The sequence below is a fragment of the Drosophila erecta genome, unplaced genomic scaffold, assembly GCF_003286155.1.
Source record: "Drosophila erecta strain 14021-0224.00,06,07 unplaced genomic scaffold, DereRS2 tig00000305-arrow-arrow-pilon, whole genome shotgun sequence".
Classification (NCBI taxonomy): domain Eukaryota; kingdom Metazoa; phylum Arthropoda; class Insecta; order Diptera; family Drosophilidae; genus Drosophila; species Drosophila erecta.
Window position 1 is genome coordinate 859,118 of NW_020825220.1, and position 22,215 is coordinate 881,332.

Below are 22,215 nucleotides of genomic sequence, written 5' to 3' on the forward strand. Positions count from 1 at the left end.
AGACCACACACTTCGTTGATGACTCGTCAGAAGCTACGGGAGCTCGGATGGGAGGTTTTATCGCATCCACCATATAGCCCGGACATAGCGCCAAGTGATTACCACCTGTTCCTGTCCATGGCGAATGCCCTTGGTGGTGTAAAGTTGAACTCAAAAGAGGCTTGTGAAAAGTGGCTGTCCGAGTTCTTCGCAAATAAGGAGGGGGGCTTCTATGAAGGGAGGTATTATGAAGTTGCCGTCTAGATGGAAACAGATTATCGGACAAAACGGCGCATATTTGAACTAAATCCGATCACTGTAACACTTTTTATAAAACATTGAATAAAGAGCAAAAAAGCGGAAGGGAGATATTGCGTGTGTAGACCTCATGCTATATTCCATAAGATGTCCCGTTATATTTCTAATTTTTTCTGTTTTTTCCAATAAAACTTAATGCGTAAATTCGCCATGTGTGAGTTAATGCACTAAATGCACATAATAAGCTCATTCAGTTCATGCTCGACACTTGTGGTCGCACGTCGGTTTTTGATGAGCTGTACGGGTGCCCCGAAAACGGCTACCACGGAGGATAACGTAATAAAAATCGGATGAAAATTTGGGCATGAGAAAGCTGTAGGCGCGATGGGTGTACTTATCGGACCATCTTCGCGGGAATCTAATTTACGCGAGTCATCATTTCTAAACTTTATACATGTATATTTACATATACCGACCTTTCTTTTGCATAGACATAATGTCTATGTCACGGAAATAAATTTCAAATAATTTGTGGATTATTACGAAAGAGAAACAACAGCAAGATAACACTCGTACCGTACACATCTCCCAGTAAGTTATTGGAACTTCTTGCCAAATCGGATAGATTTCCTCTCCAAACAATACCATTAAAAATTGACATGACATTCGTTGACGCATAATTGACGAAATTCAAATGCGAATGAACAGCTGAAATAGATTGCGTTGAATACCAATAGGGTTAGAAAGTGAACCATTATAGGCAGCTCAAGCACCAGATTGATGTATTCCCGCATAAAGTATACGTACTACGTTCGCAATTAGTCGTTTTGTTAAAATCAATCCACCGACTTAAACCATTTAAGAGCTGCCGCAACCTTTCGTATCATCGTAAGAGAACACCGCTACTAATATGCTTAATGCAGAGCGTGCTAGCCCGAGGGCTTGGATTCATCGTTTGGATTGGTTGGCGGCCCAAAAGCTTGTTGATTCCCTTGGCGATGAAGAGCACCAACACTTTTTAGCTCAATTACCTGGCCTTAAGCATTTATAACACAGATTATTCCTTCCTTTAGCATCACCTTCACATAGAATCGCCCAAGATCATCTACATAGAAGATCCAGCAATCACGTTCTACGTCACGTGCGGTACACCGCATCCAAGTCGCACAACCCGTATCCGTAATGGATGGCCCTTGGTAGGGACCGCATCCACAATCAGCTTATTATCTCATCAGCTTACTAGCACCATAAATTGTGCTTTCATTTTTATGACCACTCTGTGTCGTTGCCAGAGAACTTTTCGTTCTGTATTTTTAGCCGATCATTTCTTGTGAATTTACAAAAGTGGCGTCGCCAGTAACCATTAGTATTTGGCTTTGCGGTAGGAATGATGAATGTTGCAGTTATTTTCAATGCTTATTAACTTTGTTTTACCTGCGATATTTCGCATCGTAGACTGCATTGTCGATCTCCGGATCTACAAAATATTTCACATCCTCATGAAAATTACTGAACTACTTCCAAACTTCGTAAAACATCTCTATGCATTTGGTAATCATTGCCTGTGTAGGCAGTCCATGCCAGAGTCACTCTGCTCTTGTGTCTAGCTCGGATTTTTACAAATGATTTTAATTGATAATTCTGAGCATCGAAGCACTCCTACTGTTCAAGGATCCGACCAACAAAATGTTTAGAAATATGACGAAAAAAGATTGTCACGACACTTTGAATTTCATAAGGGATCCGGTCATAGCGGAATATCTCAATAAACATCGGTAAGATGTACCGATGTGTCCGGTTTTCAATATTCAACGTGTTTATAGACAAATTGACCGACACAATATAATGGCGGTACTTAAATTCTTTCCCGGGCGGTCTTCATTATTATAAACTTAAGGTATGCCTACACTGCGCACTTTTCTTCTGGCGTCGTATTTGATTAATTCTCCTAGCAGCGAAGCCAATTCTGGAACTTTGTCGAAGCGTTTTGCTTTTCCAGGTATGCAGAGAATTTTTGGATATGTCAATTTTTCTTGTCACTGATGATCCAAGCTGAACTCCTTTGTTGTTTCGCTTAGCTAAGCGACATTAAGGCATTACATGACCAGTTTGTTTCCTTTCAAGTAAATGGAAGGAAGCCAGTTATAATAGCTTATATCTCTCACGTTTAATATCACCAATAAAGTAGCTATCCTTTGTTAAAATATTAGGGAAAAGGGATGACGGCTTACTAAAAAAGAAACTTGATAGTAAAGTATAGGACTTCTATTGGAACTGAACAAGAATTTAAAATACGTTAAAAAAAATAAAAATGTTCTTTATTAAAAAACTAAATAAAGGGAGACGAATATTGATATTGATACTTCAATACCTAGATGGTGTCAAAAATAATTCGATATCTGGAAAGATATCTCAGACACATTTGTATAAGTGACGAAAATTATTGTTTATAGTATTCAATGTTAGTCAATGCAAACATTACTATCTGTGATAGCTATAACTAAGGGAAGGTAATAAAGAAATAAGGTAAAAAGTTGTGGACCAAGGTGACTTCCTGGAGAATACGGAAAGAGAATACAAGAATACAAGAAAGATAATTTTTGCTTCACGCCATTGAAGTAACTTAAAATGAAGTTTAAAAGATCAACAGAGAGACCTAATAGAGGTATAGTCCAATATTAGGTCCAGTAATCATTTTTTAATTGTTGCACTTACTATTTTACTGATAAATGGCACTCCGTTATATATAAATAAATAATTATTGTAATTCCACTATGATTGAGGCTGTTACGTACGACCTTTTTATAAGATCGTAGGACTTTGAAGATTCACACATCAAACAGCCAAGAATCTGAAGCAGAGGGACGGGTTCATCAGTTCGGCATTGTCTCCCAAATAAGGGGGAATAATGTTCCCTAGGTGGGAAGACTTTGTCAATACAACCGATAACGGGAGTAGACAATGGAAATACTCTAGTCAAGTAGACCTCATCCCACTTAAAGTCGGGCGGACTAAAGATTTCGTGTCCAGAGGGGACATTGTCTCTCGAAAACGGCATTTTACAAGTGCAGAGCGAACTGAAATGACTGAAAATCTTAATGATAAAATATTTTTCTGAACAATTGTTTTATTTATCAAACTGTTCTACGATAAGACGTCTCTAAAAATGTATTCGCTGGGTTTGTAGGTACTTTCGACGGATACGGGAACGACTGCTCAGCTGTGTTAAACCTCTCGCTAGGAGGTTAGGGTGCGGGAAAAGCTTCCTATGGTATTTTTTGTTCGGTGATTGCATTGATGACTGGTGGAAAATTTAAGTCTCTTTGGAATTTTTTTATTCCGATCGTACCACGGTGCCCCAGTAATGGTTCTCAGGATCTTTGATCATGCCCATTCTATGTTGTCAATATTGCTGTTGCTGGGATTGCCCCTTAGCTGTGAGCCATAGGTCCAGATAGGTTTCAATACAGTATTATAGAGTAAGACCTTGTGGTCTAGGCTGAGCGAAGAGCCAGCATTGATGATCCAGTGTAAGTTGGCGTTGAGTTTAAGACGAATTTTGTTGGATTCATTGTGCCTGCGCCATGTGAGTCTACTGCCAAGGTGTACTCCTAGGTAATTTACCTCATCTGCTTTCGGGGTATGTTGTTCAACCGTACCGTTAAGCCACTTTTTGTAGAAATGTCGGCTGTATATATGAGGTATAAAGTTGGTTCAAGAACGCTGCTGGAGTCCCCAAAGCCACAATTTTATGTATCAGTTAAAGTAGCAGTAATGCACCGCACTGCAAACTTTCTGCCATAAAGGTATGTCTTTAGAACTTTGTGTGTTCTTTCGGGGAAAGCTCTTTTAACTTTAATTTCTAGCGATGTTCCAGAAATATGTTGAAATTTCCACTAGCTTAGTAACGTGTAGCTGATAGTGGGAAAATTGACTATAGCATTCTCTATTGCCTTTATAGCCGTTACTCGTAGAGTAAAAGGGTATACTAGATTCATTGAAAAGTTTGTAACAGGCAGAAGGAAGCGTTCCCTATGGTATATATGTATATTCTTGTTTAGGTTAAATAACCGAGTCGAGCTGGCCATGTCCGTCTGTCTGTCCGTATGAATGCCTCGATTTCAGGAACTACAAAAGCTACAATGTTGAGGTTAAGCATGCAGTTTCCAGAGACATAGACTCAGCGCAAAATTTATTTCCAAATGTTGCCACGCCCACTCTAACGCCCACAAACCGCACAAAACTGTCAGGAACACACTTTTGAAAAATGTTGTGGTATTTTTATTTTTTTATTGGTCTTGTAAATTTCTGTGATCTTAATCTTTAAAAGGTCCGTGGCATCGGGAGTACCCGCCACTACCTTTAAGGCTGTTCCTAGGAAATCTAAACTCCTAGCAATCCTATGATGGACTTTGAGGACGGACAACAAAGTTCTAAGATGGTCAGTATCGACCTCTAGTAACTTACGCATATGCGATTGGGGAAAAGACTCGGACAATTTTTCTGTTTCGTCTATCATAAAGGCGAATTCGGACAGGTTGCTCGAGTGCCCCAAGAGGTCACGCTGTTCAAAAACCAGCACATCACCATCTACGACAGGGATGTAGTTGGCATGCGAAAAGTCGGTGATCCGGGCATTCGCTGTTGCCAGGGTAATGAACATCATGAGGGCAAACCTGGAATTTAGATATAGGGTGAGACTCCAGCGCTTGTGCTTTCTTAAAGTAACCTACTAACTAACTGCAAGGGGAATGCCTACTTGAGGTTGTCCTTGTGGACCACCCTCCCCTTAATAAGAACAGACGTTCCCAGGTCTGCTTGCACTTTTTGTTCCGTGCATAGTGGGGTCAGTTTATTTCCTAACCTCTTGTTGTTCTTTACAAACACGCGTTCTCCTACCTCAAACACACGGTTTTGTCGGGATGGATTGCATCTTCCGATGCTGTCTTGTTGTGCCTTTACCAATCTTGCCTTGATTTCTAGGCAGCGCTCGTGGGCCCCTGAGTGAACAACCTCAATTGGTCTCTCACGAGTAACTGAGTGCACGGTTTTGTTATATTCCACCGTGGCCCTCAAGATTAGCTCTACTGTGTCGTTAGTTTTTTTGTCTAACTTCAGGCATCTGGCTATTTCTGCCAAGGTGCTATGGAACCGTTCAACTTGGCCATTAGACACGCTGTGAAGCGGAGGCGCATTCAGGATGTCGATGCCGTAGTTGTTCTTGAGCAAGGATGTGATTGTCTGTGAGCTGAATGCGGGTTCGTTGTCGCAATAGATAGTTTTGATGTTTGGGAAAAGGTTAATGATCTGCAATAGGGGGCCTGTGATGTCCACTATTGTTCTTGATGTAACAGGTTGCACTATTGCAAACTTAGAGAATTTGTCGACGCACGTCAGGAACAGCTTCCTGTCGGTTGAAAATATGTCGATGTGCACCATTTCGCCAGTATAACTGGGTATGGGCGTTTCCCCGAGCTCTTGCTTCTTCGGGTGTCTGTCGTACTTTGCTTGGGTGCATACCCTGCACTTAGCTACCACTTCCTTCGTCAGGCTGCCCATTTTTAGAAAATAGTAGTCTCGAAGGACTTGTTTAATATTTTCCTGCGCGGCTCAGTGCGCACGGTTGTGCTCAGCAGTGACGATTTCAAGTTGTTCGTTTTTGTCGGTTATATCTAACACGACATTCTTGCAGTGACGGAATTGAGTGGCTGGAAAGTGCGTAATGAGGTCGTGTTGGAAGCTTGCTAGTGTGGGCAAGTCGCAATGAATAGCGTTCACGACGTCAGGATTAACAACTTCTTTGAGGGTTTTTAGCAGGCAACTCTTGTCAGTAAAACTGATCAAGTGGCGAGATTTGCTTCGGAACAGCACTAGGTTCCGCTTGAGCGGGAAACGTGCTGCCTCCAGAATGATCTGGTTTCTGAAGCAATTTAAAGGTTTGTCTGTGGTATCGACCGTGTAGGTCAGGGAGAGCTCGCTGTGTATAGTTGCAGCGTCTGACTGGGGCTCATTTTGTAAGGCATTAAGATTTTGCCTGGAAAGGGCATCTGCCACGAAATTTTCCTTGCCAGGCTTATAGAAAACTTTGGCGTTGTGTTGGTCTATATAGGATTTCCACCTCTTAATTTTAGCGTTCGTGTTCCTGTCGGTAACAGCGAACGTGAGAGGCTGGTGGTCGGTGAAAATATTGATTTCCCTGGAGCCGTACAGAAAATTCTGTAGTTTACCTAGGGCCCATACAATGGCTAGCAATTCCCTCTCATTTGTGGCATAATTTTGCTCAGCCTGTTTCAGGGTACGGGAAATCATGGTGATTGGCCTACCCTCTTGTGATAGGACTGCACCAATGCCATTTGCTGACGCACCTGTGGTGAGGTCAAAGGGCTTTTGGAAGTCGGGGTACTTGAGTATGACATCCTGGTCGCTTATTGCTGCTGCTTTTGTACTCATTGTACTCGTAAAAATTGTGTGTAAATACTTCTGACAACAGACAAGCATCAGTTCAATGCTTCTAATTTTAGCCCATGAATAGTTATTTTTTCCACTTCTTCTTTCGTTTGCTTCTGTATAGATGTAGAAGCACGACAAATACCGTTATGTTCGTTTCTGAGTATAAAAGCAGCAGCAATAAGCGATCAAAGTTGACAATTGAAAAAAAAAAAGCACGTTGTGTAAATACTTTCGACCACCTCTGTATTCGGTCGGGTGTATGCCCATTTGGAAAAAGAGGTCGCGTGATCAATTATCAGACCTTTTAAAGCCTCATGTACTCCCAGAAATTTCCGATTCGAACAATAAGTTTCTTGTGAGCGACTTCGCTGCACATAGTTTGACACTGGAAGTGTAAGAGCGATTAAAGTTCTAAGAATCGAATGTGTCTTAGCGCATTTTTTTTAAATCCTGGCACCCCGATTACATATAATGCTCTTTCAATATGACTCATAGCAGACGTACTGCGTCGAATTGGCATAAGCTCGGAGAGTCAGTTAGATGGAACTGGAGGTTCGGCGAGCATATGCTCCGCTCACCCTAATCTGAGCACGTTGACGATTCCTTAAGCCTAAAAGTTGACATAAGCATAGGTTAATCCATGAAAACAAGCAATGTTATGTACACAATTTAATTGGCCTCTTTCCTCCACTATATGTCTATCTAAGGCCCTAGAAAAAATTATGTTTATGTCAATGTTATGTCAATAAACGAGGTGTCCGATTGGGAATGTGATTCAATACTGAACTGAACAGAATACAGAATACTGAACAGAAAATTTTAGTCAGAACAAAGAAAACATATCGAAAATAGATCCCAAAGGAACAATAAGCCAAGATAAGAACCTAACTCTTTACGTGTTTGCGTATTATTAATCTGCTTAAATAAATAAAATATAAAAAATATGGTAAAATATTCCTATTATAAAATCACATTGGTCACCCATAAGCTTTTCACCCTGATTTTCTTGCAAGACTAAATTAATGTATCTTTATTTAATAACCTTTTGTTGAACATGTCTACTAATGAGTGATTTCGCAGCAGTTATAAGGTCCATGTGTCTGTAATCGCCAACAGAGAAATTTGCTGTTCGGCGACGTTCGGCGACGTGGGCTACTGTTATAAATATACAACAATAAGTTAACAAAATTTTTTGTACCCCAAGGTCTTCTTTTGGTGCCAAACGGCGAAACGTTGGGATATTGGTTTGGAGATGAAAATTTACATTCACCAGATACGTTTTCAGAAATTAACAATTTAAAAAATATCTCTTCTAATCACAATTCGCCACCAAACTCTTCCCATTCTTGGGGTATATTTTTTACCATATTAGGAACTGTCCTCCTCGACTTTGATGCTGATGCTTGTCAAAGTCCAGCCAGAGCTTATCTGTTAGACGTATGTTTACCAGAAGATCAAGCAAGAGGCTTATCCACGTTCACCATAATGGCAGGACTAGGAGGATTTTTTGGTTATTCAATGGGAGGCGTTAATTGGGATGAAACGGAAATCGGTAAGGTATATACAATTGAGATTATTCTAGTATTATTTAATGTATGATTTCAGGACAACGTTTGGGTGGGCACGTAAAAGCCGTTTTTTCTATAATAACAATTATTTTTATTGCGTGCGTGACATTTACATTAACCAGTTTTGCAGAAATTCCTCTTTGGGTACTAGCAAACACGGATAAAAGTAATTGTAAAAGCGAAACGTTAAAAGCACAATCAAAATCATATGGTGCTTGTGAATCCGACGATAAGACGCTTAATGATATGGAAGATAACAAGCAGGTAATAAATTTCTATAAAGTGTCGCCTATCTTATAAATAAATAATTTTACACGAGTGTAAGTTAACAGCTAAGTTAAGTAAAATACAATTCTGCCCTAGTAACTAAGTAGCTTGCGTGAAAATGCTGATGCGCCAGTTTGAGTTCAATGCTCTACGCAAAGAACGGCCAGCAGCGGTAAGGGAACACTTCCTATTTGGAGTGCCGCGCCGCGCTGCACAAAAATGCTGAGTCGGCTTGCCGACCAGTTTGTGGCGTGATACATTTCAACGGTTCTAGGAGAAGAATATTGTACTTTAGTTTTAGTTTTGAAAAAGATCTTGAAGCCTACGCTCAGATAATAAACATTGCTCCGGCACAAGCCGTAATTGACTTTGATATTATTTTGATATAATTGCTGAGCCACAAGGCCAGTGATTGGGAGCAGTAATCTCCCCAACGTAATCGTCATACCCAATTAACTGCAGTTCATCTGTAAAACCCACTGGACGGCAAAAGACGCTGCCGCCATCACAACATCTAACACACGAAGACACTCTACCCGTGCCTTCTAGGAATTACATCCAGCGTAACGTCCGGTGACAAGATACTGGGACTTCGTGGGATTACATAGACTAAATATAATTGGCGCCCAACGACAATAGAACTCACTGTTATAACATGTAAGTTCGAAAATCGAATTTTCGGCATAATTCAGAAGTATTTTGTGACAGACATAATTTGCCTTTTGCAGCATTTAATTAACGTAAAATTAATTTTCAAGTGCATACTTTTTACACCAAAAAATCTTTGCTGCATACTTTTGCCAAACATTTAAAAATATTATATTGCATACTTTTTGCACTAAAAAATTTTTTCTGCTGCATACTTTTATCAAAACATTTAAAAATATTATATTGCATACTTTCAATTAGAATGAATTTTAGTGCTGACCGTAAGACACCTTACCTTTTAATAGGGGCGGTCTAACACAAATAGGAAAACCTAATATCATTTGCTTAAATACACCTTATATCTTCCACAAGAGCAACCTTATAGCCCACAAGGCTGCCGATTGTTTTTTATCGGCAAACAAATATTCGTGTAGTGTCAATCAATAGCCAATGAGCTGGAGGGTAATAAAACAAGAGTACGACAGCGAGGACAGTTGGGAAGCAGAATTATACAACCCCAGAACAGACCAGTCGTTAGAAGTTGATCCGATAGATAACACCATGGACCCTACTTTGGTTCAACGGCTTATTGAGGATGCCGTCAAACAGGCATTGACCCAACAGCAATCAGCATTGCAGGCACAAATAAACTCACTAGCTTCCCAGGTACAGAGCCTACGGGTGGAAGCACCGCAAATTATAACGTATGAGAAAATAACTGTCATAGCCGGTGTCCAGTGCGACATTCCACTGGACATAATCAAATCTGTACCGGAATTCACAGGTACACAGGATGAATACGTAGCATGGAGGCAAGCAGCCATCTATGCTTATGAACTATTCAAACCACATAACGGCAGCAGTGCCCACTACCAGGCTGTTGCCATAATACGAAACAAAATTCGAGGCGCAGCTGGAGCACTGCTCGTGTCCCATAACACTGTGCTGAACTTTGACGCCATATTGGCAAGGTTAGATTGCACATACTCGGACAAGACTTCCTTACGCTTACTAAGACAGAGCTTAGACATGGTCAGACAAGGCGACATGTCGCTCATGCAGTACTATGATGAGGTTGAAAAGAAACTCACCTTAGTGACCAACAAAATTGTAATGTCGCATGAGCAGGAGGGCGCAGACTTGCTCAACGCTGAGGTTAGAGCCGATGCCCTACACGCTTTCATCTCGGGGCTAAAAAAGTCACTCAGGGCAGTAGTTTTCCCAGCACAGCCTAAAGACTTGCCATCTGCTCTGGCCCTAGCCAGAGAGGCGGAAGCAAGCATTGAGAGGAGCATATTTGCAAGCTCTTATGCTAAAGCTATAGAAGAGCGGGCCGTACCTACGGCAAAGCAGGAAAATTTAATAAAGAGGACCACAACCAAGAAAGGAACCCCCACTTTGTTAAACGCCAAAAGGGCAACACCCAAGAACAAGGTCACAAAGAGAACCAGGCGCAGGCCCCGCAACCAATGGAAGTCGACACGTCTTCAAAGTTTAGACATCCCACTGAATACAACAAAAACCAAGCAAATGATTCGAATGCCCCAAAACGAAGAAATTCGTCAGAACGCTGGTCAGGACCTAGACGTCAGCGTCTAAACCATGTAGTCCAAGCAGATTCCAAAGAGCTCAAGGCAGATTATGAAAAGGCAGCAAAGGCTGCAGTAGAAGAAATCGAAAGCGATAATGAATACACCCCAAGTGAAAACTCGATACATTTTTTAGAGGACGCTCCCGGTTACCGTTCATTGAACGACGGTTGGCTGGGAGAACATTAAAAATGCTTATCGATACAGGCGCGGCAAAAAATTATGTCAAGCCCGTAAAGGAGCTAAAAACCATAATGCCAGTCGCCAAACCTTTCTCAGTAAGCTCAATACATGGCTCTACTGAGATTAAACAAAAGTGCCTAATGAACATTTTTCGGCACACTTCACCATTTTTTTTACTAGACACCGTAAGCTCTTTTGACGCCATCATTGGCTTCGACTTGTTAACACAAGCCGGAGTAAAGTTAAACCTAGCTGAGAACTGTCTAGAATATCAGGGCATATCGGAAATGATACAGTATCACAACTGTTCTGATGTTAATTTCACTGATGTCAATGACATTGTCGTTCCCAACTCCATCAAAAAGGAGTTCAGGAACATGATCCTAAAGAGGAAAAAAGCTTTTTCTACAGCTAATGAGGCCCTTCCTTTCAACACCGCTGTCACTGCCACAATTCGCACAGTAGACAACGAGCCGGTGTACTCTAGAGCCTACCCACACCTTATGGGTGTCACAGACTTTGTAAACAACGAAGTCAAACATTTGCTAAAGGACGGCATTATCAGGCCTTCGAGGTCACCTTACAACAGCCCGACTTGGGTTGTTGATAAAAAAGGTACGGACGAATTTGGTAACCCAAATAAGAGATTGGTCATCGATTTCAGGAAACTGAACGAACAAACCATTCCCGACCGGTACCCAATGCCCAGCATCCCCATGATTCTAGCGAACCTTGCGAACACGACCGCGAGAAGACGTCATTTTCGGTGATCGGCGGTAAATATGAATTCTGTCGCCTACCGTTCGGCCTGAAGAATGCAAGCAGCATTTTCCAAAGAGCACTTGATGATGTGTTACGAGAACAGATTGGGAAAATATGTTACGTCTACGTTGATGACGTCATAATTTTTTCAGAAAATGAGAAAGATCATGTTCAGCACATTGATACTGTGTTGAAATGCCTGATCGATGCCAACATGAGGGTTAGCCAAGAAAAAACTACGTTTTTTAAAGAGAGCGTAGAATACTTAGGTTTCATAGTTAGCAAGGACGGAGCAAAATCCGACCCTCAAAAAGTCAGAGCTATTCAAGAATACCCCGAACCAAAAAATGTCTACAGTGTCAGATCATTTCTAGGCTTAGCAAGCTATTATAGGGTTTTTATTAAGGACTTCGCCGCCATAGCGCGACCAATAACAGACATACTAAAAGGGGAAAACGGCTCAGTAAGCAAACACATGTCAAAAAAACTTTCCGTTGAGTTTAATGAAACTCAACGCGATGCATTTGAACGTCTGCGTAACATTTTGGCATCAGAAGATGTCGTGCTCATGTACCCAGACTTCAAAAAACCATTCGATCTGACCACAGATGCATCTGCTAGCGGCATTGGCGCAGTTCTATCCCAAAACGGTACACCGATCACAATGATTTCACGCACACTAAAGCAGGCAGAGCTTAACTACGCCACCAACGAAAGAGAGCTGTTGGCTATTGTATGGGCTCTAGGCAAAGTGCAAAACTTTTTGTACAGTTCAAGAGAAATTAACATTTTCACGGACCATCAACCGCTAACGTTTGCGGTTGCCGACAAAAACACGAACGCAAAAATAAAAAGATGGAAAGCATATGTTGATCAACACAATGCCAAAGTCTTCTACAAGCCAGGCAAAGAAAATTTTGTCGCAGATGCCCTTTCGAGGCAAAGCCTCAACGCTCTGCACGATGAACCCCAATCGGACGCTGCAACCGTCCACAGTGAATTATCACTGACCTACACGGTCGAGGCCACTGACAAGCCTCTAAATTGCTTCAGAAACCAAATTGTTCTGGAAAAAGCACACTTCCCACAAAAACGGAACTTAGTGCTATTCCGGAACAAAATGCGACATTTAATAGCCTTCACTGATAAAAACAGCAACATCAAAATACTCAAAGAGATAGTAAACCCAGGGGTCGTGAACGCTATACACTGCGACCTACCAACATAAGCTAGTTTTCAGCACGACCTAATTTTGCTTTTCCCGGATACCCAATTCCGCTACTGCAAAAACTTTGTCCAGGACATAACTGACAGAAACGAACAGCTAGAGATAATAACAGCTGAACACAACCGTGCGCACAGGGCAGCACAAGAAAATGTAAAACAAATCCTTCGCGATTACTACTTCCCAAAAATGGGCAGCCTATCCAAGGAAGTGGCTGCAAACTGCAGAGTTTGCACCAAAGCCAAATACGACAGGCATCCTAAAAGACAAGAGCTAGGGGAAACACCGGTCCCTAGCTACACCGGCGAAATGTTACATAACCATATATGTAATGTTACATTACATATTTTCGACCGATAAAAAACAATTTTTAACTTGCGTTGACAAATTTTCAAAATTTGCAATAGTGCAACCAATACTATCAAAAACGATAGTTGACATTACAGGCCCTCTACTACAACTTATAAACATTTTTCCAAACATCAGAACGATTTATTGCGACAATGAAGCCGCTTTTAATTCTGAGACTATCACGTCTATGCTCAGGAACAACTATGGCATTGACATTGTGAACTCACCTCCGCTTCACAGTTCTTCAAATGGTCAGGTTGAACGTTTCCATAGCACCTTGGCAGAAATCGCCAGATGCTTAAAGTTGGACAAAAAAATTAGTGACACAATGGAACTCATACTTAGGGCAACAGTAGAGTATAACAAGACCTTACATTCTGTTACCCGCGAGAAACCCATTGAAATTGTCCATGCAGGGTCCAACGAACATCGCGTAGACATCAGAGGTAGGTTGATTAAAGCCCAACAAGAGAACATGAAAAGATTCAATACCTCTAGGCAGAACCGTACCTTCGAAGTTGGTGAGGAAGTGTACCAAAAAAACAACAAAAGGTTAGGCAACAAGCTGACAAGCTGACAAGCTGAGCTTGTGCTCAGAGCAAAAAGTGGAAGCAGATCTGGGAACATCTGTTCTCATTAAGGGGAGGGTGGTCCATAAGGACAACCTTAGGTAGGCTCCCTTCCAATTAGAAGTAGCTAGTAAGTAATTTTTTAAGCAAAATAAACAGCCCTATCATATATAAATTTCAGGCTCATCATCTTGTTACTCACCATCTTAACAACGGTCAATGCGAGGATTACCGACTTTTCGCACGCCAAGTACATACCGATTATAGACGGGGAGGTATGGGTGTTCGAACAAAGAGACTGTTTCAGACACTCGAGCAACCTTTCAGAGTACATGGCCATGATTGACGAGACGGAAAAATTGTCTGATTCCTTTCCCCAGTCGCATATGCGCAAATTGTTAGACGTCGACACTGATCACTTTAAAACAGTGTTGTCCGTACTTTAAGTGCACCATAGGTTTGCAAGAAGCTTAGATTTCCTGGGATCAGCCCTTAAGGTAGTTGCAGCCACACCTGCAAGAATCAAACTCCAGGCAAATAGCAATAAACTCAAAGACACAGAAACAAATAAACAAACTAACTGACACTATAAATAAAATCATTAAAGCTCAAAAGAGAGATTTGGTTGACACACCACACTTATTTGAAGAGTTGTTAGCAAGAAATAGGATATTAAGCACTGAAATTCAAAATCTAATTCTCACAATTACTCTAGCCAGATCTAATATTGCAAACCCAACAATTCTCGATCATGCCGATCTAAATTCTTTCTTCGAACAAGATATCCCAATAGTCAGTCTGTTAGAAGCCTCTAAAATTAAAATCCTACAGTCCGATAATATCATACATATACTAATAGCCTACCCAAGAGTTAAATTCAGGTGTAAGAAGGTTGCCATCTACCCTGTATCCCACCAACAAGTAATACTACGCCTCGAAGAAGACACATTGGCAGAATGCGAAGATGACACATTTGCGGACACCGGCTGTATTGAAACAACGCACAACACCTTCTGTGAACGCTCTCTAAAGGAAACTTGTGCGCGCTCACTCCACGCGGGAAACACTGCTCATTGCCATACTCAACCCAGTCACCTGAACACCATAACAACTGTGGATGATGGCATTGTAATTATCAATGAAGCAATGGTCCGCATCAGAACTGATGATGGAGCAGAGGTGTCCACCACAGGCACACATCTGGGCACAGCTAACCACGGGCACAGCTAAGTTAAGTAAAATACAATTCTGCCCTAGCAACTAAGTAGCTTGCGCGAAAATGCTGATGCGCCAGTTTGAGTTCAATGCTCTACGCAAAGAACGGCCAGCAGCGGTAAGCGAACACTTCCTATTTGGAGTGCCGCGCCGCGCTGCACAAAAATGCTGAGTCGGCTTGCCGACCATGAGTTTGTGGCGTGATACATTTCAACGGTTCTAGGAGAAGAATATTGTACTTTAGTTAAAGTATTCGTAAATGTGTAAGTTGTATTTTCTTTGGCTTTTAAGTACGAAAATGTACTAAAATATAATTGGAAAGATAAGTCTTATTACTGCTTGCTAAAGCTATCGAATTCTGCTTGCACATCAACTTCTCTCGTCTTTCTATTATCTGATCGAATAGAGAGTTCTCTCTTTTTATACTCGCCACTTGTAGAGTAAAAGGGTATGCTAGATTCGTTCAAAAGTATATACAAGTTAACTAAAGCTAACGTCGCTCCCATGGGCGCATGAAATACGACAACATCGGCATACTGCAACGTAAGCATTATGCCGGATGTCGATAAGTAGCCGGCAGACACTGCTTATTGCGTGGCCGCTACGAATATGAGATCGCAACAATATGTTTCGTTTTCATGCTAGCTCCTAAGTTAGAATTCTTGTATCTTATATTCAGTTCGGATTTTGCCTCCGACGCTACAGCTCTGCTTGGCTCGGTATAATAAAGCTTAAAAAGTAATCTCCTAATCTTTTATTGTCACGGCTCCGCCTGACATCTGATTAGTAAGAGCCGCGCGCGTTAACCGCCGGCCAACCTTTCATAATTGGCGCCCAACCAGTGGTATTTGACAGTGCGTTAGTCATTGCCCACGAACTTAAAAATCTCAAAAAAAAAAAAAAAAAACTAAAATCTAACTAAAAGTGAATAAAACTCAGCCACGTCAACAGGGCTTAGTGACAAACAAACTTAAAAATCTCTAAAAATCTAAAATCTAACTAAAAGTGAATAAAACTCAGCCACGTCAACAGGGCTGTAGTGACAAACATCAAGTGCCAACAATAAAAACAAGTGCTTGATCACTGTTGCTTACAACAGAACAATCTGACAAGTGGCTGCTGCTGACCTACGTCAACACAGGCAGCACAGCGGAAACGTCATTAAACTCGCCTCTTGAGTGCAGTTGGCTGAGGTGCGCTATAGCGCAAATTTAATTTCACGTAACAACGAAGCCGCTGGAGCTCTTCGAGCAGCGACTTATCGCCAGATTAGCGCGCAAGCTATCTAGACAGCGGGGAGGCAGAGACAAGCAGTGTACAACAACAGATACCGACTTCAGTTTGGAACGCAACACAACACCAAAAAAAATAAGTGGGCACCTTTCTTTAAACTGCTCTTAAGCCTGCGAAATAAAAATAAGCATATAAGCACAGTTTTTGCAAATGTCTTGTCTTAAATGTAATTAAATAATAAAAAGTTTTAAAATACGTGAAACTAGTAGTGGATTAAGTTGACGGAAAATAGTAAACTATTGGCAGCAAAAATATATAAACATTTGTTGAGTAATTACTAAATGCGGCGCACCAAACGCATGCGCGCACAAATATTTTTTTCCGTCTGCCTTTGTTTGTTTGATTCGTTTGTTTTGTTTGGTCGTTCAACGTAATACGATCCGTGGAATTTTGCAACTTTGTTGCCTCCATCCTCAAGCGTTGTGTTCGAGTTTTCGTTGTTTATATTAGAGGCATATGACTTCACCCTTCCTCTTCTATAGAACCACTCGCCGACAGTGTAGTGATTCTGACTCTGATTGCGACAATCATCGCATTCGCTTTCCAGTGCCAAGACGCACACCCTCACCCCCACCTCGTCCTACAGACAGCGTCATGGACTGTATTATGAGACAGGCGGCTCTCGCAGCCTATCATATTTTTAGGCCGTACGACGGCAGTTCACGCCATTATCAGGCGGTCATAATTATAAGAAACAAAATCAGGGGGGCCGCGGACGTTGTTCTAGCCTCTTTCGGCACAGTTCTTAACTTCGACGCGATTATAAGTCGCCTCGACTTCACGTACAGCGACAAACGTCCAGTTCACGTAATCGAGCAAGAGCTGGCCACGCTGAGACAAGGCAGCATGTCTCTGCTGCAATACTATGATGAAGTCGGCAAAAAGCTTACATTGTTGACTAATAAAGTCAACATGTCATACGAGCCGGTCCTAGCAAAGGGCCTCTGCGAAAAGTTCCGCGAAGATGCACTACGTGTGTTTGTTTCGGGACTCAAGCGTAGTCTCACAGATGTGCTGTTCTCAGCAAAGCCAAGAGACTTGCCGTCAGCTCTGGCGCTCGCGCAAGAGGTGGAATCGAACCATGAAAGATATGCGTTCGCTGCCAACTTCGCGAGAAGCATTGAGGAAAAAGAACACAAGGCAAGTACCCAACAGCGGGTCAAGCCACCCCAACAAGAAGCACAGGCAAGCGGGTCAAAGAACCCACATTTTAGTAGACAGAACAAGCAGCAAGGCCAATTCGGCCAGCGAAATGCCGAGCAGCAAACTCGCGCCAGTGCTCCAGAACCAATGGAGGTAGACCCTTCGCTGTCAAGATATAGACAGCCCACCCAGGCCTCCGCTGGCGTCAGCAAGCGGTCGGCCATGTCCGATCGCTCTAACGGAAAGGGCAAGCAACAAAGGGTGAATCATGTAACCCAAGATGCTGGACAGGGGCAGAACTCGTACGCCGAAGCCGCCAACGGCGCTGTGGCGCAGATCGAGGACGATGCCGAAAGCGATTCTGACGCCCTCAATTTTTTAGGGGAAAATCCCTGCTACCCGTCATTAGACGAAGAGTTGCAGGGCAGGATATGAGCTTCCTCATCGATACCGGCACGTCCAAGAATTACATCAGACCACACAAGGGGTTGCGTGGCGTCCGTCCGGTTAACTCGCAATTCACTTTGCATTCCATCCATGGCTCAACCACCGTCACACAAAAATGCTTTGTTGCATTCTTCGTTCTACCAGACTTGTCAACCTTCGATGGGATAATCGGTCTCGACTTGTTAGCTCAGGCTGGGGCGTCACTCTGTTTGGCCTCCGGTCAGCTCAAGTGAGGTACGGAAGTTGAGAAAATCTCCTTCCACAAATGCACTGATGTCAACTTCACCGATGTGGATTGCTCAGATGCTCCCGCTTTAGTGCGGGAGACTTTTCGAAAATTATTAAAGGCCAGAAAAAAGGTCTTTGCAGACCCAAACGAGGCCCTGCCATACAATACTTCGGTGGTCGCCACCATCAGAACGGTAAGCGAAGAGCCCATCTATGCCAAGCTATACCCATATCCCATGGGCGTAGCCGACTTCGTTAATAAGGAGGTCCAAGATCTTCTAAGAAACGACATAATTCAGAAATCGGCATCTCCCTACAACAACCCCATATGGGTAGTAGATAAAAAGGGCACCGATGATGCGGGCAACCGCAAGAAGCGCTTGGTGACTTAAGCAAGCTAAACGAGCACACCATTCCCGACAAATACCCCATGCCAAATATATCAATGATACTAGGCAATTTGGGTAAAGCCCGCTATTTTTCGACACTGTATCTCAAATCAGGATACCATCAGGTCGTACTAGCGGAGCGCGATCGCGAGAAAACTTCTTTCTCGGTAAACGGGGGAAAGTATGAGTTTAAGAGATTGCCGTTCGGCCTCAGGAACGCCGCCGGCATCTTCCAGCGAACGATCGATGACATCCTACGGGAACAAATAGGCAAATTTTGCTATGTTTATGTTGATGATGTGATCATCTTCTCGCAAGACGAGGAGGCTCACATCAAACATGTAGAGTGGGTGTTAAAGAGCTTACAAGAAGCGAACATGAGAGTATCAATCGAGAAATCGCGTTTTTTTTAAGAAAAGCGTGAGCTTTCTCGGGTTCATTGTCACCAGTAACGGTGCAACAACGGACCCAGAAAAGGTAAAGGCCATAAAAGAATTCCCAGAGCCTAAGACGGTATTTGAAGTCAGGTCGTTCCTGGGCCTCGCGAGCTACTATAGGTGTTTCATCAGAGACTTCGCTGCTATAGCAAGGCTCATCTCAAACTTATTAAAGGGCGAGAATGGAACAGTTAGTAGGCATAGATCAAGAAACATTCAGGTGCATTTCTCTGAGTCCCAGCGAGAGGCGTTCCAAAAGCTGCGCAATATATTGGCATCAGAAGACGTCATGCTCAGCTACCCGGACTATAAGAAGCCATTTGATCTAACGACAGATGCTTCAGCCCATGGTATAGGTGCGGTGTTGTCTCAAGAGGGCCGCCCTATAACAATGATTTCAAGAACTCTTTAAGACAGTGAAGCCAACTACGCGACTAACGAGCGCGAGCTATTGGCCATCGTTTGGGCCCTGGCTAAACTGCGGTATTACTTGTATGGAGTGAAAGATATAAATATCTTCACTGACCATCAGCTATTAACATTTTCTGTGTCGGAATCAAACCCGAACGCAAAAATTAAGAGGTGGAAGGCCCGTATAGACGAGTTCAATGCTCGTCTATTTTACAAGCCCGGTAAAGAGAACCTGGTAGCGGACGCCTTGTCCAGACAACAGCTTAATGTGCTGGAACAAGAAGAGCCCGAATCTTGCGCTGCAACGATTCACAGTGAGGTGTCTCTCACCCACACAATCGAGTCAACGGACAAGCCATTGAACCCGATAATACTGAACCCGATAATTCCAGAACCAGATAATACTGGAAGAAGCACGTTCCCCGTCTAAAACTACCTTTATTCTATTCGGGAATAAAAGACGCCACACGGTTAACTTCGTCGACAGGGGATCTTTATTAGACGAACTGGTCGACATAATCGTCCCAAGGGCCGTAAACGCCTTCCAAGATGATACAAGATGAGATAGTCCGGAGGTTCCCAGCCACAAAGTTCTGGCATTGCAGGAACCGTGTCGTGGACGTACTCAGAATCGAAGAAAGAAGGGAAATCTTAATTGCTGAACATAATAGGGCGCACAGAGCAGCGCAAGAAAATGTAAAGCAGATATTGTCGGAATACTATTTCCCGTAAATGGCCAAGCTGGTCAACGAGATCGCGCAGAATTGCAGGACTTGTGCGAGGGCAAAGTATGATAGGCACCCGAAAAAACAAGAACTCGGTGAAACACCAATACCGTCACACACCGGGGAAATGTTGCACATCGACATTTTCTCTACCGACAAAAAGTTTTTCCTCACTTGCGTCGACAAGTTCTCTAAATTTGCCGTCGTACAACCAATCACCTCGAGAACTATTGAAGACCTGAAGCCAGCGCTGCTTCAGCTCATGAACTTTTTCCCGAGGGCAAAGACCATTTATTGCGACAACGAACCGTCGTTGAAGTCGCACACGATCGTGTCCATGCTGTATAACAACTTTGGTGTAAGCATTACAAACGCACCACCACTGCACAGCACCTCCAACGGGCAGGTGGAGCGTTTCCATAGCACGTTGCTGGAGCTAGCCAGATGCATAAAGATAGACAAGGGCTTGAGTGATACGGTCGAAATAGTAATGTTGGCCACTACCCAGTATAATAAGTCGATTCACTCGGTCATCGACAGGAGACCGGCTGACATCGTCCTAACACACCCCGATGAGCCACAGCCAGAGATCCGCAAAAGGATCCAGAAGGCTCAGACCGCGCTGAGGGCCAGAGAAAACGCCTCGCGGCAGAATAGGACATTCGATGTTGGCGAAAAAGTGTTGGAAAAATCCAACCGAAGACTCGGCAACAAGCTCGCGCCGTTGTGCGAAGAAAGAGCTGTAGAAGCGGACATGGGGACCACGGTCCTTATTGAGGGGAGGGTGGTCCACAAGTACAATTTAAAATAACGCGCCCAGTAGCGAGGTAAGTGTACCGCTTAATTTTAAATTCTTTTAGCCACTTGGCGTAATTTTTAATAGATCTAAGAGTAGTGCCATCCGCGCACATCATATTCTTAAGCATTTTTATTATTATTGGTGTTGGGTTCCCCCTTGTCTACAGAACAGAAAAATCAATAATTTAAACTTTCACCCACAGGACCAACCTTATCCTTCTCGTATCTCTATCATTGGCATCGGCTCACATCACCGATTATTCGCGCGCCAAATACATTCCCATAGTCGATGGCCAGATCTTGGTGTGGGAGAATTCCGCCTACGTGAGGCACTCCGCGAATCTTTCGGAGTACGTACGTGTGGTAGAGGAGACGGTCAGTCTGCTTGATCACATCCCGCAGTCACACATGAGAAATTTGCTGAATGTAGATTCAGCACACCTCCGGGACTTGCTGGATGCGCTGGGCGCGCACCATCGAGTGGCCAGAAGTTTGGACTTCCTGGGCTCCATACTAAAGGTTGTAGCCGGCACACCTGATGCCAGCGATTTGCAAAACAGTAGGGTCGTAGAGGCGCGATTGATCGACGCGAACAATAGGCAAATAGAAATTAATACAAAAATCCAGAGTCAAATTAATAAACTAACTGCCACCGTCAACTTAATCCTCAAGGCAGCAAAAGCGTCACAAATTGACACCGGTCATTTGTATGAAACGTTGCTCGCGAGAAATAGAATGATCATGATGGAGCTTCTGAATTTAATGTTGGCCATGACACTTGCAAAAATGAACATTGTTAGCCCAAATATTCTTGATCACGCAGATTTGAGTTCAGTTCGGCTAGAGGAGCCCACCAACACCCCCCTAGGGGACCTCATGTCCGTATCGTCCGTAAAAGTTCTGCAGTCCAATAACGCATTACACTTTCACTTTATTATTAAATTTCCGGTAATTAAGTTCGCCTATAAGAAAATTACTATTTTCCCCGTCAGTCACGAAGGAGCCATGCTACGTTTAGATGATGGCGTTATCGCAGAGTGCGACAACGAGATCTGCACCGTCAAAGCTTGCACCGCATCAACCAGCGCCACCTTCTGTCAGCTATCATCAGGCAGCTCATGCGCGAAAGAACTTCATGCAGGCGGCGCGGCGCACTGCGAAATACAACCCAGCAGCCTGGATCCCATCACCTATGTAGATGAGGGGATCGTCATCATCAACGACAGGGCCGCCAAGGTACAAGTGGACAACAGCTCTGAAATCTGGGTGCATGGTACGCA

The 22,215-nt window shown here is 43.0% G+C and overlaps 1 protein-coding gene across 1 annotated transcript in view; it reads left to right on the forward strand.

Annotated features, from left to right (window-relative positions):
* Positions 1–22,215, forward strand: part of LOC26527115 (proton-associated sugar transporter A) — a 185,678-nt gene that overhangs the window by 120,773 nt on the left and 42,690 nt on the right. Inside the window, exons 4-5 of the mRNA XM_026983516.1 lie at positions 7,892–8,239; positions 8,293–8,519. Coding sequence (XP_026839317.1) covers positions 7,892–8,239; positions 8,293–8,519 — 575 coding nt within the window. The remainder of the gene's footprint in view (positions 1–7,891; positions 8,240–8,292; positions 8,520–22,215) is intronic.